Source organism: Cajanus cajan, chromosome 10 (assembly GCF_000230855.2).
Source record: "Cajanus cajan strain Asha chromosome 10, NIPB_CcT2T_4, whole genome shotgun sequence".
In the NCBI taxonomy this organism is placed as follows: Eukaryota; Viridiplantae; Streptophyta; class Magnoliopsida; order Fabales; family Fabaceae; genus Cajanus; species Cajanus cajan.
The window spans coordinates 14,956,363-14,972,792 of NC_138526.1; the positions used below are offsets into that span (position 1 = coordinate 14,956,363).

Below are 16,430 nucleotides of genomic sequence, written 5' to 3' on the forward strand. Positions count from 1 at the left end.
AAAAAAAAATACACTTGGTCAAAACATATAATAAAATGTTTATGATTATTACTTATTTTAACTTAAAAAAATTGCATTGTGTGCAAATATTTTTTTAAGTAAAGACGATTACTACTTGATCATTGTATACCTTAATTACAATTTTAACTTAGAAAATTTTGTTCATAGATTTTTTAAGAAAGATTACTACTCGGTTGGTGTATAACTTGTTTACAATTGTAACTTGGGGAATTTTGTACAAGATATTTTAAATAAGGGTAGTTATTATTCAATTGTTGTAAACAAGTGATAATATAAAATAATTAGAATATAAAAAAGCATTCTTTCATTCAAGAAAAGTTATAAGGTACATGATTAAAAGGCACTATATATCGGCCATGAGAATAACAAGTAAATGATCAAGCGGCGGAAAGTACCCTCATGGTCATGGTGCTCAGGACTATCTTCATGATTAACCATTTCTACAGTTTCTTTGGTTGGAGGCAAGGTTTTTTGAGGAGAAGATGGAACAACATCTTTGGTTGTAGCCTCATCAGGAATATCATCCAAGTCAAGATACTTTGTCTTTGAGTGAAGATACTTCGTCTTGTAAAAATCCTTTCCAAAGGTCAAACTCGAAATTTGGGGGAAACTTCTAAGAAGTGCATGACTTGAAGAATGACATGCATGAAACCATTCTCATGTTCATTAAAAATTTTGTGGCGATTTCTCTTTTTAGCTTCACACGTATGAGTGTTTTTACGAGGACATGTTTTAATTTAAATAACAACTAACTTTTAAAAACTGTTTTTGATTGATTTCTTTTATTGATTTTTGTAACTACTTAAAAACTTCAAATATTTCGTATCATGTTGCTCTGTCTTGGTCATGGTCATATCATGGCAGTGTTTGAAATTCTTGGTTTATTTCTTTTTCAACCTGGTCCTAGTTTATTTGAAATTACAAGTTAAACTGGCTAGTTGCCATGAATGTTTTTATTTTGTGTAGCATTAATATTGAAATATTGCTTAAGAAAATGTCATCGCAGTTGCTTTCTCACATACTACTGCTTCGTAATATGTTTTGCTAGGCCATACACCCCCTATTGTTCACCAAAAAAAAAAAAGAACAAAAAAAATAAAAAGTAAATTGTTATGAATTATCTCTACTAATACTATACTATAATTTGTGTTGTGTATGCTAATCAAATGTGCGTATTTGTAAAGTATCAGTGTCTTTAAGGAAATGTAATAAAAATATAATATAGTTGCGTAAAATGTAAAAATTGTCTTCTTTCTTTGTTAATGGATGATTTCAATAAAGAAATAAAGAAATGAGATTGATATTATTTTTATTTATAGATAATAAGAAGTAGTTTATAATGTTTTACTTACTTTATTTAATAATATTCAAGAAATATGTTCTTAATTTCGATTTGTATAATTGTAATTATTTATTATAATTTATGAATCTTTATACCTATATATTATATAATTGAAGGATATAATCTCATTTAAGCTATATAAAATCATATGAATGTCAAAATTCTTTTTTTTTTTAGTATTTAATGTAATTGTCTATCATCTCAATTCTTGAATTTGAATTTGGAATATGTAATCATGTAATTGTGTTAAATCATCAAAATAATAGCTTTGTCATTTATAATAGTTCTGCTCGATTCCAAAATAATATCTCTAATAAAAAATATACATGTTCCTTAAAAAAAAATATATATCTTACATTATAATATTCTATCTATTTTTTTATGATCATAATTTCTTAGTGGGTACATATCATATCATATATTCTTGTAAATATCTTATTATACAAATTAGTGTTAATTTGAAAGAAAAGAATTATTTAACATAATTACACATAAGAAAAGTACTTGTAAAAAAATGTGTTAATTAATATAATAATGTGATTCTATTTTTATTACTCCTAATTGGTTCAAAATCAGTCAAGTTTCCTTTTATTACTTCTAATTCCCTCAAATGTTCAAGAAAAAAGATTAATAATGGATTATGTATATATCAATCAGAGAAATTAATTAAGTTAGGATACTTATGGTTGTTGGTTAAACAATAAACTATATAAAGAGACGAATGAAAGAAAAGAAAAAGAGCGTGTAGCGTGAATAATGGATTAGTCATCTAACACGCATTATTTGAAGTCTCTGGTTTTCTTGTTAACATTAATTATTATTTGATTGTAACATATTAAAATTATTAGGAGGGAGACTTTACCATTGAATTGTGATTAGCATAGTGGTAGCAAGACTATGGCGTCTTCTTCGAACCCACCATGCGCAGCGTGCAAGTTCTTGCGGAGAAAGTGCCAAGCGGAGTGTGTTTTCGCGCCCTACTTCCCTCCCGACCAGCCTCAGAAGTTTGTGAACGTTCACAGAATCTTCGGAGCCAGCAACGTCTCCAAGCTCCTCAACGAGTTGCATCCTCGTCAGCGCGAGGATGCTGTCAACTCTCTGGCCTACGAAGCCGAGATGCGCCTCCGAGATCCTGTCCAAGGCTGTGTCGGAGTCATCTCGCTTCTTCACCAGCAGCTTCGTCAGCTCCAAATTGACCTTCAAAAGGCCAAGTTTGAGCTGGCGAAGATTCAAAACTTGGGAGTGACCACTAAATATGGTCACTCTACTGCAGTTACCATGACCGTTGGTATTAACGGACATGATAACCGCTATTATGATCAACGACAAAGCTACCTTCAGTGTTTGCCACAACAGTTCGTTAGGAACTTTGATGCAGCAGGGAACAACTATGAGGATAATGTGTTGGCCATGAACATTGCTAGTTTTGGCGCGCAGTTGAGTCAACTTCAGCAGCCTAATGTTGTTGCTCGTGATGACCCTCACACTAGGGTTCATCCCTCTTAGGGTTTACATGTAGGATAACACACAATGTAATAGGTAATTATTACTAATTAGTTATGTTTTTTTTTCTACAATAATTCGTTGCATTGTGTTTGTCATTTATATATATATTGTATAAATATAAATATATGGACACGTAATGTTTGGGAGTTTTTCCTCTGTACATCATATGGCACTTTTTCTTGTATATTGCTTTTCATATAGTAAGTATCAATCTAGATTTTGAAATGTCAATTTAATGATTAATTTTGATATTAATGTGATAAAATTCTTTACCACATATATTAAGAACTTCTACATATTTTGATAGTTTTTTTCAACGGTTTTACATTTTTTTAATTCTATTTTTATTCTGACTTGTCTAAGATATTTGACACAACATAATTAAAGAATTTTGTTATTATTAAAAATTTTAGCAGTGAGAAGTTGGCTAATGGAAATCTCTCTTTCCGAATCTTTAACAAATTAATTAATATTATCCATCATAATGTTTCAAATAATAATGCATACCATTATTTCAAAATTTTTGTTATAGACTCTCTATTCTTAATTTTTTCGGTAATATAAAAAAGATTAAAAAAAGTAAGCTAAAATTTTATATTTTGAAAATAAAAATTAAATATATTTATAACTTTGAAAAACAATTTCAGACACTGGATTATGAGTGCGGTAGATGGAGTTAATAAAGCAACTGAAGGTGGTCCATTTCCCTATTGTTAATCATTAGTAAAGGTGGGATTTTGAATCTGCCAATAAAACATGCATTCTACGGATCCAGAGATGAAGCTTAAGTCTGAAAACTATTACAGTATCATAAAATAAAGGTTAAAAATCTATTTTGGTCCCTTATAATTTTTTTTTGTTTTAATTTAGTCCTTCATTAATTTTTGGTCTCAATTTGGTCCCAAATTAATTAATTGGTTTCAATTTAGTCCCAAATTAATTAATTGGTTTCAATATGGGACTTTCCGTCCAAATTACTTTAACGGTGTTAACTTTTGGCTACGTGGACGCCACGTAGATGCATACGTGGATGCCACGTGGATGAGAATTTTTTTGAAAACACTTGGACCTAGAACGGCCCGTTCTGAAACCGGAACGGGCCGTTCTAGGTGCACTTTTGGTGTGTTAATTTTGCATCCGGAACGGCCCGTTCCAGGTGCAAAATTAACACACCCAAAATGCAACCAGAACGGCCTGTTCCGGTTTCAGAACGGGCCGTTTCGATTTTATTTTATTTTATTATATATAAAATATTAATAATTTTATAAAATATATATTATTAATTATATTTTAATTATGTTATTATATCTAATAAAATAAATATATTAATATTTTTTTATATTTTATTTTATTATTTTTATCTTATTAATTTTTATCATTTTGTTCCTTTAATCTTAAATAAGTTGCAAAAAATTATAAAGTGATATTCCTTTTATCTTATTAATTATTATATTTTTTAATAAAATTAATCAAGAATATTGGTTAATTGCATTTTTTATCCCTCAAGTATTACAATTGTGCAATTTTGTGATCTCCAAGATTTTAATTGCATAATTTTAGTCTTTAAAGAATTGCAATTGCGCGATTTTGGTCCTTCAATTTTTAATTGAACAATTTTAGTCCCTCGAATATCATAATAATATAATTTTTGTTTCTCCCATCAAAAATTAATAATTTTAATATATATATATATATAATGTTTTAAAATTAAATAATTATTTATCTATTCAAATTAACGTATATTATAATTTTCGATATTATATCAATAATATTATTAATATATTTATAGATAAACTAATAATTTGATAAATATAACTTGTTATATATTAATATACTTTTACAAAAATATAAGTATATTAATTAGAAATATATATCTGATCTTATATATTTATATCTTTGTAAAAGTATATTAATATATATTAAGTTATATTTATCAAATTATTAGTTTATTTATAAATATAGTAAAAATATTATTAATATTAATTTATCAATAATATTAAAATACTAATAATATATAAAGTTTATTTATTTAGTAATAATAAATATATATCATTTGATACATTAAAAAAAAATAATATACGTTAATTTAAATAAACAAATAATTATATAGTTTTAAAACATTATATATATATATATATATATATATATATATAAAATTTTTAAAATTATTAAATTTGTAATGAGAAAGACTAAAATTGCACAATTATGATATTTGAGAGATTAAAATTATTTAATTAAAAATTATGAGACTAAAATTACACAACTATAATCTTTTAAGGACTGAAATTACTCAATTAAAACCTTAGAGATCAAAATTGCATAATTATAATATCAAAAACACAATTAAATAAAGAATATTTTATTCACAGTTTTAGAACGGCCCGTTCTGAAAGCAGAACGGTCCGTTCTGGTTTCAAAACGGCCCATTCTGCTTCACTGGTAGTGTTTTAATTTTGCAACCAGAACGGCCCGTTCCGGTTTCAGAACGGGCCGTTCCGGGTCCAGGGGTATTCAAAAAAATTTCTCATCCACGTGGATGCCACGTAGATGCATACGTGGCATCCACGTAGCCAAAAATTAACTCCGTTTAAATAATTTGGACGGAAGTCCCACATTGAAATTAATTAATTAATTTAGAACTAAATTGAAACCAATTAATTAGTTTGTGATTAAATTGAGACCAAAAATTAATGAGAGACTAAATTAAAATAAAAAAAAATTATAAAAGATCAAAATAAGTTTTTAACCTAAAATAAAAAACAGAATCATGACATTAAATGTATATCTACTATCGTGAACAAATCATATTACCATTATAGGAAATCTTAGCTACTCACAGTCACATGTCAAAAAGCTTAGATCTTGTCCACCAGTTACCTGCATTAATTGAATATAAGAATATCAGAATCATTGGGAATCTCATCATGACTCAACCAACCAGGGAGAACTAGGAAATGCATATAAATAAGTCCGAGAAAGGACCAAGAGGGAGAATATGGAAGAACCAATTGTGACCAACCCATTAAAGGAACCAAAGATCCAGGTACTGTTGTCACCCTTAACAACTTTGTGACCATATATAACTTTTACACCGACTATTACCATTAGTCATTAATAACTTTAAATCGTTCAAAATCTTTCTAATAATACCTTGTTTATTAGATAATTAAAATATATATTTTTTGGTTTTCAAGATATTAAATATAATTACTTTTATATTTAATATCTTCATAAATTTATAAGAAAAACCAAAATATTATTCATTAGTCATTTGTTAGAGGAGTGTTAACATGACACTATACACAGTTAAAATTCATCACGAGTTCGATGAATTTGATTTTTTTTAATTTTTTTTTTGCTGAATGGGTTTGGCAAAATGAATTTGATAATGAATCTATATTCAGTTAGATTCACATAAATTTTAGTGGATAAAAAAAAAATCAAACATAAAATATTAAAAATGTATAGCTCGCAGTTTTATTAATTGTTGTCCCAACATAATAGTCCAAGTCAATTCACTACAGTCTACGTTGTAGATAATACCACAAAATAAAAAAATAAAAAAAGACGAAGACTTCAGCATTCTTACAATGAATAAGACAAGAACCGAAGACTTTGTAATGAAAGTCTTCAGAGTTTCGAATGAATAAGAAGACGAAGGCCCATGGCTTTATTATTTTAGGATGAATGATGAGTTATTTTATAATTTTTGGAGATTCTAGCTATGGAATTCACCTCTGAAGGTGGTCTCAAGCTTGTATGCAAAATATGAAAAATAGTTGCCTTAGTTTGCAATTTCCCTTTCTGTGTGCTAACATCACTTACTTTTTAATTCTGCAGATCATATGTTAATATGCTGTAACTGTTTTTCATTTCTCTGCCTATTCAGGAATTCAGCAATTTCTGCACAAATAACAACATTATTTCGAAGAGGTAAGCTTACGTATTTTGGCTTGTTTCCTAGTTGCCATTTTTTTTCTTCTAATGTTTTCTTAATTGCTCACAGCTCAAGCATTAGAGAGGGTTATCAATTTTTTTTTCTTTTGTAATTATTTTAGAAAATCTTATTCTTTTCATTTCAAAATAAAAAACATTTTAACACACAAAATTTCCATATTAAATAATTTTTGAGTTTTTTGAACTAGTTTCTAATCTTTTCTAAATTTTGTAATTAGATATGTAGGTATAAGTTAACAGTATGTAAACACACCATTGGCCTCATAATCTAATTAAAAGAAACAATTGAAAAGATTAAGGATTGAATTACAAAATTTTACAATTTAGGGACATTTAGAAAAAAGAATCCAAAAAGTTATTGGACCAATAGATATATTAAAACTTTTATTTTTACTTAACCCCATAATTCTATAAAAATGCATGTTTTTGATTCTTGTTGTTAGATTTAAATTATGATGTGACATCATTAGATTGTATTACATGTAACCATCTATTTATCAAGTTATCATTTAACAAATTAAAACTAATCATAGTGACTAAAAACATTTTTTTTTCCATAAAATCACATGTCGAGTGGAAAATTTTTTGGAACCAAAAACGAAATTATTCATTTGATCTTTATAGTTGGTTAAGCTTTATCTTTTAATTTCCTTTTGGTCTGTTATTAAAAAAAAAATTAACAGTGATAATGATGAATGGAGTGATCCTAACGTCACACATTAACATGTTTTGCGTTTGGCTATTTCCTATTTGCTACGACTAAAATGTAAGAACTAAAATATAAGACACGTAAGTGCTGCATCATCCACTGCTAACGTGGGTTAACTTTTTTTTTTTTTTTTAAGGTATGGACGAAAAGAGAACTAAAAGTGTTTGTAAAGGAATTCCAAAGGATGGTTTTCAAGTGCATTGGGACTAAAAAGTAAAGTTTATACAATTTTAGGGATAGAATGAGAAATTAAAACTAGAACTTATTTTCATGGTTCTGACTCTGAGTTCCATTGCTATTGTTCTAAAACATTATACGTTTTTCATAATTGATTATAAAACCTACTGTATAGAAAGTTCATCTCATTTTTTTCAGGTTAATTGAGTTGCATTTAGTGGAGTAAATTAATGGATTACCTTTACGGTTTTGCGTCTTCTATTTCAAAAGATTTGTTATGTGGAGCTGTAAATCAATTACGTTATCCTTGTTGCTTTAACAATTTTGTCGAACAACTTGCAAAAGAAGAAGGTAATTTGATTGCAACAAGAGATAGTGTCCAAAACCGTGTTGCACATGCCAAGAAACAAACGAGAAAGACTTCTGAAGTTGGTGACAAGTGGCTAAAAGATGCTAACATTGAAGCAAGCAATGTGAATCAGTTGCTGAAAGAGGCAAGAATTGAAAAAAGTTTTTGTTTTGGGCACTGTCCAAATTGGTTTTGGAGATACCGCATAGGAAAGAAGTTAGCAAATAGAAAAGGGGACATTGAAAAGCGCATTAAAGAAGGTAGAAACTACATAGAATTTGAGAGTGTTGCTACACTTCCTTCAGGCACACATGGTTTTCTTTCAGAAAGGTGTTTGAATTTTGAGAGTAGACAACCTGCTTATGAATTTTGAGGTCACCATGATTGGATTGTATGGGATGGGGGGTTGTGGAAAAACCACATTAGCAATGGAAATTAGGAAGAAAGCAGAAGCAGAACAGCTATTTGATGAAGTGATTTTTGTGCCTGTGTCTAGTACAGTAGAAGTTCGAAGGATCCAAGAAAAAATTGCAAGTTCAATACAATATACATTTCCAGAAAATGAAGAACTGGAGAGAGCTCAACGCTTGTACATGAGGCTAACCCAAGAAAATAAGATTCTTGTGGTCTTGGATGATGTGTGGGAGAAGCTTGATTTTGGTGCTATAGGGATTCCCTCCGTTGAACATCATAAGGGTTGCAAGGTTCTCATTACTACTCGATCAGAAGAAGTTTGTACTCTCATGGACTGCCAAAAGAAAATCCAATTGCCAATCTTAACGGATGAAGAAGCTTGGACTCTTTTTCAAAAGCAAGCACACATATTTGAAGGAACCTCTGATACCTTGAAGCATTTGGGAAGAAAAATTTCAGATGAATGCAAAGGATTGCCGGTTGCCATTGCAGCTGTTGCTAGTAGCTTGAAGGGCAAAGCTGAGGTGGTATGGAGGGTTGCATTGAATAGGTTCACAGGTTTGAAGCCACTGAATATTGGAAGGGGTTTGCAAAATCCTTACACGTGCCTACAGTTGAGCTATGATAATTTGGATACTGAAGAAGCTAAATCACTCTTTTTATTGTGTTCTGTGTTCCCTGAAGATTCTGAAATACCAGTAGAACTTTTAACAAGGTTTGCAATAGGGTTAGGTGTAGTTGGAGACGTTCATTCATATGAAGAGGCAAGGAATGAAGTGATTGAAGCCAAAATTAAGCTCTTAAGTTCTTGTTTGTTGTTGGGTGTGGATGATAAAAGTGTCCAAATGCATGATTTAGTTCGCCATGTAGCTCGCAGGATTGCAAAGGATGAGAATAAAATAATTGAGTGTGCATTGGAACAAAATGTAACTTTGGAGCACAATTCGATGAGATATTTATGTTGTGAAAAAATTCCAAATGAATTGGATTGTACCAAGCTTGAGTTTCTATACTTGTATACAAATTTGGATGTGCCAAATGGAATTTTCAAAGGAATGAGAATGCTCAGAGTTTTGTTTCTTTACAATAAGGGTAGGCGTAGAAGGCCATTGTCGGCAATGTCATTCAAATCATTGACAAATCTTCGCTGCATACTCCTACGTAACTGGGAATTAGGCGACATCTCATTTCTGGGTGATGTGAAGAAACTTGAAAGTCTTACATTGCACAATTGTTTATTTCTTGAGTTACCAGACGTTGTGGTTACACAATTGAAAAATTTGAGATTGTTGGATTTGTCCGAATGTGACATGAAACATAGTCCTTTTGAAGTGATTGGAAGACACCCACAATTAGAAGAATTGTACTTTGTTGATCATAGATCAAAATGGGATTTTTACAATGAACACACTGCTGAATTCTTCCAAAAGTTTAGAGTCCCCCAAGTACTGCAAAGGTATCATATACATTTAGGAATTATGTTTGCTGGTTTCCAAGAAGAGTTTCCTAATCGTCACAGAACCTTATTTCTTAGTTATTTGGATCCATCTAATGCAGCAGTTAAGGATTTGGCCAAAAAGGCTGAGGTTTTGTGTCTAGCAAATATTGAGGGAAGCGCAAAAAATATTCTCCCTGACATATTTCAAATAGGAGGAGGTATGGATCCTTTGATTGAACTTCTCATACGTGACTCTAAGATAGAGTGTTTGATTGACACCAACCATCATTTGAGCGAGGTAGGAGCACAATTCTCCAACTTGCATTGGCTTAGAATCGAGCACATGAAGAATTTGGGAGCCTTGTACCATGGTTCTCTGCCTCCTATTGGCCATTTTGAGAAATTACAGAACCTGCATTTAAGCCATTGTCCAAAACTGACATGGCTTTTCACACATGCGGTTGCTCAAAACATGGTACAGTTGGAAAAATTAGAAATAGCATCTTGTCTTGAATTGAAGCATTTAGTGACTAACTATGATGACAGAGAGGAGATAAGTACAAATGATAAAAGGTTGTTGTTTCCAAAGTTAAAAAGGCTCCATGTCAGAGAGTGTGACAATTTAGAATATTTAATCCCAATCACTTATGCTCAGGGTCTTGTACAATTAGAGTGTTTGGAAATTGTATGCAATAATGAGTTGAAATACTTGTTTGGCCAATGCACAAATGGAGATCATTTGGTTGGTCAGGATCAAAATGAACTCAATATTGAGCTTACTTCCCTAAAAGAGCTTACTCTCATTATGTTGCCAGAGATGATTAGCATTTGCCCTGAAGTTTATCTAACATGGCCATCTCTTCGTCAGTTTAGTCTGCAAAATTGTCCAGGCTTCTACATTGTGTCAATCAATACTTGCTTGGCTTTACATAACAATCACATAATTAATGAAGCTTCACAACTAACAGTGCAAAATATAAAAGAAGTTCGGGTCAATAATTGTGAGTTAGAAGTTATATTTCAATTGGCAGAACTAAACATTGATGGAAAACAAGATCCGCTAACATCTTGTTTAGAAATGTTGTATTTGGAGAATCTGCCTCAACTGAGGTTTATATGTAAAGGCGATTTACAATCCAGAAAACTCCTCCAAAATCTTCAACAAATGGAGGTAACTGGATGCAAAAAATTAAAAGCCATCTTTTCAGCCTGTATCTCAGGTGGCTTGCCTCAATTGAAAGAGCTGAAGATAGAAAATTGCTATCAGCTACAACAAATCATTGAGGATACGGAGCTTCAAAACTCAGGTAAACATTGAACTATATATGTGTGTTAGAATGAGAAGTTGTTTGTTAAATCATTGTACAAGACCCAAATAAAATATGCTTCGGAATATTGGCATAGTATTGTAAATTCCCTGAAAGAAGTTGTACGTTTTGAATTGAAGAATTAATCCACTTTTTCTTGCTCTTGTTAACTGTCAATAAAAACACATAAAAATCCATTTGAAACTTGCTTAAATAACATATCTAGTACATGTGGTGTTTATACATTGTCTAACATGCATGGACATCTATTCAACTATTTTCCAGGACCATTCAATTTGCCAAACCTTACAAGGCTAACTCTAAAATCATGTCCAATTTTGGGTTCATTGTTCACAACTTCCACTGCTAAAACCATGACTTCATTGGAAGAATTGATGATAGAAGATTGTCGTGGTTTGGTCCATATACTAACTTATGGAAGAGCTCATACGAATAAAAAAGAGGAAATGATTCAAGATGATCATGGCTTTCAGAGTTATGTGCCAATGTTTCCAAGTTTGAAAAAGTTGAGTATTTTGAGATGTAACTTGTTGGAGAAAATATTCCCCATCTCATTTCCTAGAGGCCTAGGGCAATTGGAAACCATCGAAATTAGAGATACTCCTGAGTTGAGACATGTATTTGGTCAAATCATTCATTCTTCCCATCAATACCAAAACAAGTTCCAAATTGAGTTTCCTGTATTGGAAAATGTTGCACTTCGTAGTACACAAGAAATAATCGACATTTATCCAGAAAATTATTCTACAACACAGTCACCTATCGATAATTTGATGGTTGATTCAGAAGAAACAGATTCTGATCATAGTTCTAAAATGGTACCACTCTTTTTCTTCCTTATAAGCATGCTGCGATTTCTATTCAGCCATTTCTCTTAAAATGTAGAATATTTAATATTTTTATCAAACTTGATGGTTAGCATGCTTTTGCAGGATTCAAGGGCAACATGTATGATGATTAAGCCAAAGTTAGTATCTGTTATTATTGACAACAGCTCCAAAGTCAAAGATATTTTCCATCTAGAGGGATTTCCTACCAATGGACAAGAAGTGACTTCGTGCTTAGATACCCTAAAGTTATTTAATTTACCTGAGCTAACGTATGTATGGACTATTTCAAAACATTTTGTGAGCCCTCAAGTTCAACATCTTCGTGAACTACACATTTGCAACTGTCCAAAACTAAAGGCTATCTTCTCTGTCTCTATCTCAAGAGTGCTACCTTTATTGAAGATCCTAGTTGTAGAACATTGTGAAGAATTGGAGCACATCATCGAAGATGAAAAAGAAAATGAAAATGTCTCAAATCCTCAAGCTCCAAAAGTATGCTTTTCTCAACTTAAATTTCTTCTTGTCACACACTGCAACAACTTGAAGCATTTGTTCTTTATTTCCATTTCCCATGAGTTTCCAGAACTAGAGTATCTGATCCTAAATCAAAATTCTCGACTAGTGCAAGTGTTTGAAAGTGAAGCAGGTGTGAGAGAAGGGAGGGTGGAGATTTTGCTTCCAAAACTGAAACATGTAGTATTAATGCAACAACCAGACCTCATTAACTTCTGTCAAGGGATTGAATTTCAGATTGTGATTAATCTTCTTGTGCATAATTGTCCAAAGTTCTCACTGACTTCAACAACCACTGTTGAGGACATGCTGCAAATCTCTAATTCGGGTAAGCATTATACAGAATTATACTATCAAAGATGTAAGTAATTTTTCGCTTTTGTTTTTTTACGTGATTGGTCTAAGAAACATGTAACAAGGCTCACACATTACCCTAAAAAAGGATATTCACGCAGCTAGAAACACAAATCCAAACTACTCTTTGAAAAAAAATAGTTACATTTAATCCTAGATTCTTTTAGAAACTAGCTGTCACCTTTCACTTTATACCTTCAAATTGCTCGAGATTTGTAATAGATATTATCTCCATTTTTTAACCGCGAATATATTATATTTTGGTTTTCCATTTTTTTTTTCTGATTTAGCCTTCTTAAATTTTCTGTTTCAGATAAGGAAATTCACTTCTACCTCCGTCCTCACTTACTTGACATACGTGGTATCCTAACAAAAGGAAAAGAGGTCCTTACATTGAAGAAAGAAAGCAAAGGGACACAAGATTTGCAATCATTGGACCAGAAACTACCACCAAACTTGATAGATGTAAGGAATAACTCTTTTTTTTTTTTTATATGAAACTCGACATATTAGATGGAGAACAATTTGATAAAACTAATAGACCAAACCAAACTTTTGGAATTATGCAGCACATTGAAGAAACAAAAACAAACATCATTGGCAAAGTTTCGGCATTAGCAATACCAACTCCTGCTTCAATACTTAGTAGGCGATCTTTCACTTCTTCTGCAACTCATCTGTATAAAATACCTTTGGATGTAAGTTTTTATTTATTTAGAGCTTCAAAAAAAAATTTCAGAATAGTGAGTCTAATTCCTTCTTGATTCTTTAGTATTTGAAATAGAAGTTGGGCGATCAAGAATACCATTGTTAACTTGAAAAGTTTTAGAGTACAATGTGGCCTTTCAAGGTCATAATTTAAAACAACTCAAACGTATTCTTCCTTTTGTGACATACAGGATATTGAGGACATAGTGAAAGACATCATTCAGGATGATGAGGCTTCATCTGATGAAGGTATGAAAGTAACTTTGTTAGCTAGTGTAAAAGCCACTAGCTTGGATGTTGTTGCAACTTACACCAAGTTTGATTGTGCAGACACGGTACCAGATTCCCAGGTGATTGAACAAGGTTATAGGCCAAATGAACATAGGAGACAAATTTCACCATGTCAGAAGATCCAAAATGTTGATGACAACGTCCACGAAGGAACTAACTTCGTTGATAAAGAAGGTGAAATAGGTGTTGTTTATAATGATAACATTATGACTCAGAGAAATGAAGAACCAAAGAAGGAGTTTGTTACAGAAGTTTCAACTTCAGATATACCAGGAATTGAAGCTTCGTTAAGCAACTTGGAACTGGTTGAAAGGCCATCTCCGAGTTATTTGGATGTTATTCTATATAAAACTCACCCAAAGACAAATGTGAGTTTACAAAATCTTTTTCTACGTATTAAATGAAATAAAAGGATTGATACCAATGCTTTTTCACTTGTTCATTACTTTGTGTAGGGGTTGATGGATGGAAAATCGATGAGCAAACCATGTTTGGTGAACCATTACCAACAAAAGCCACTTGGAGAAATTGAAAGTACCGTTGAAATTCCTAAGGTAAATTTTTGATACCTGATACCACCTACGACCTTACTGTACACACTGTAAGAATTTGACAGAAAAAAATAGTTGTATAAATAATAGACCAAACCAAACCATACCAAGCACGTGTATCAAAGAGTCCATGGTTGTTTAATCTTAATAAATGATCTTGAGTTTGAATCCTAGTATGTAATTGAATCAAATTCTTATATTAAATTCTTACAGGAAGAATTTTGTCGTTCATAATAGTCTTATCTAATTTGAATAAAATTATCTCTTGTAAAAAATATTTGTGTTGTCTATACCAAAATAAAAAACAAGGGATCAAGAAAATTAAAAACATTAACAATAATTTATTAAATTAATGTTGTATAGATAAGGTAAAGTACTTAATTATCACGAAGGCACAGACAAAAATAAGATAAATATTTTAAATTAATATGCTTGTCCACTAATTGGCATCATGTGGCTAGTACATTTTAGAATTAGACTTCAAGTCTACAACTTATTTTCCTTTTTGTGCTACATAGTTTCTCAAAGAAATCGAAGATTTTAAGTATTCACGAATTTTGTTACCATCACACAACACACTTGTAGTTTAACTTCTTTCTCTTCTATCCAAATTATGGTAAAAACAACCAACGCCGGCCCAATAATAAGTAAAAACTAAAACAAATTTTGAAAGAAACTACTGTACTTTAAATAATAGTTTTATATGTTGGACCTTTTTGTTTTATAAAAACTAACAACAAATAATTTTTTTCTTTATTTTGAACCTAAAGCTTAGAGTCTTATCCTTGGACTAACCTTTAATAAACTAGTTACTTTGTAACTGTTGAGGCTTAATGCTAATGTTTTTCTATTATGTTTTCTTTGATTCTTCCCAGAGTGAAATTAGTGGGCACAGCCAAACTGACACAAACAGTGCTAAAGAAAGTGAAGGCCACCCTATAAATATTCTAGAATTTATGGCCAATGATCTCAAGAGTTTATTTCAACCTGTGGAGGAAAATGGTGAAGGTCTAGTAAATTCATCTTCTATTACTGAAGATAACCATGTTGTGCATGCCCTTGCTGACCTTGAAAGGTGTCTAAAGATGCCTCTGAAGGACATAGCTACCTCTGAGACTAACAGCATTCTTCTTTTGACTGCTCTTAACTTCTTGTCCAACCTTCCTCTAGAAGATGTAACTCTACCAAATGGACTTAAAGATATTATAGACTTTATGCACAAAGAGTTCCCAAGCATTCTATGTTCCTTCAGGCAAGCCTTTGCCACCACTGACAAGTTGGTAGTGCTTGAAGCTCGTGGGAAGGAAGAAGCCATTACTCTTGCTTGCAAAATTTCAGATGCAAAGAATTTTATGGATGAAGCTCTAAAGAAGGAAGCGGTTTTGAAGGAAAGAGTCATCAGACTGAAGAAAGAAATAAAAGATTGTGAGGCTGACTTATCTTCTCTTCAAGAGGAAAAGAAGAAATGCATAGCAGAAACTATGGGGTACCAAGAGGAGTTTGAAAACATGAGGAAAGACAAATCTCAAATGGTGGAAGATCAAAGAAAAGTTCGACAAGAATTATTTGAGCTTGGTTACAAATGGTCAACTTTGTGCAGCCGATTTGAGCACAATCGCATTGTTGCTGGAAATCTCTCTTGAGCATTGTTCTTGTATTGTTTGAATTGAAATAAAGATTAAAAGATGTTGGATGTTAATCAATAAAAAATATTACTTTTTTGAAGAATATTTTTTAAAAAAATGTTTTGTTTGAAGAAAAATTCTTGACAAATATTCTTATTCAAAATTCTTATTCTTGAATAATATATATATAGATAGATAGATTATTTTATCATTAATTATATTTGTACTTTATACTTATGAGTTATTATATTTTATAACAATATCTTCTCTATTTAATTTTAAAAGATATAATTTAATATATTTTATATTTTTAGTTT

General features: G+C 31.2%; 2 protein-coding genes across 2 annotated transcripts; both read left to right on the forward strand.

Annotated features, from left to right (window-relative positions):
• The first annotated feature begins 1,915 nt into the window (after positions 1–1,915).
• On the forward strand, positions 1,916–3,900 carry LOC109806173 (protein ASYMMETRIC LEAVES 2). The gene has a single exon (XM_020368553.3). It carries the CDS (start codon positions 2,261–2,263, stop codon positions 2,867–2,869), a length of 609 nt encoding a protein of 202 aa, XP_020224142.1. The 5' UTR covers positions 1,916–2,260; the 3' UTR covers positions 2,870–3,900.
• Positions 3,901–5,864: 1,964 nt separating this feature from the next.
• LOC109806427 (uncharacterized) lies at positions 5,865–16,216 on the forward strand. Its single transcript, XM_083064674.1, is given in 11 exon segments — positions 5,865–5,912; positions 7,931–8,427; positions 8,429–11,220; positions 11,506–12,059; positions 12,174–12,912; positions 13,252–13,403; positions 13,508–13,636; positions 13,838–13,895; positions 13,977–14,305; positions 14,393–14,491; positions 15,364–16,216. Coding segments are annotated over 11 exon segments (6,165 nt in total). The 3' UTR covers positions 16,132–16,216.
• Positions 16,217–16,430: the final 214 nt, after the last annotated feature.

Coding starts and splice junctions, on each gene's coding strand:
- LOC109806173 (XM_020368553.3), top strand. CDS start 2,261: ATGGCGTCTTCTTCGAACCCACCATGCGCAGCGTGCAAGTTCTTGCGG.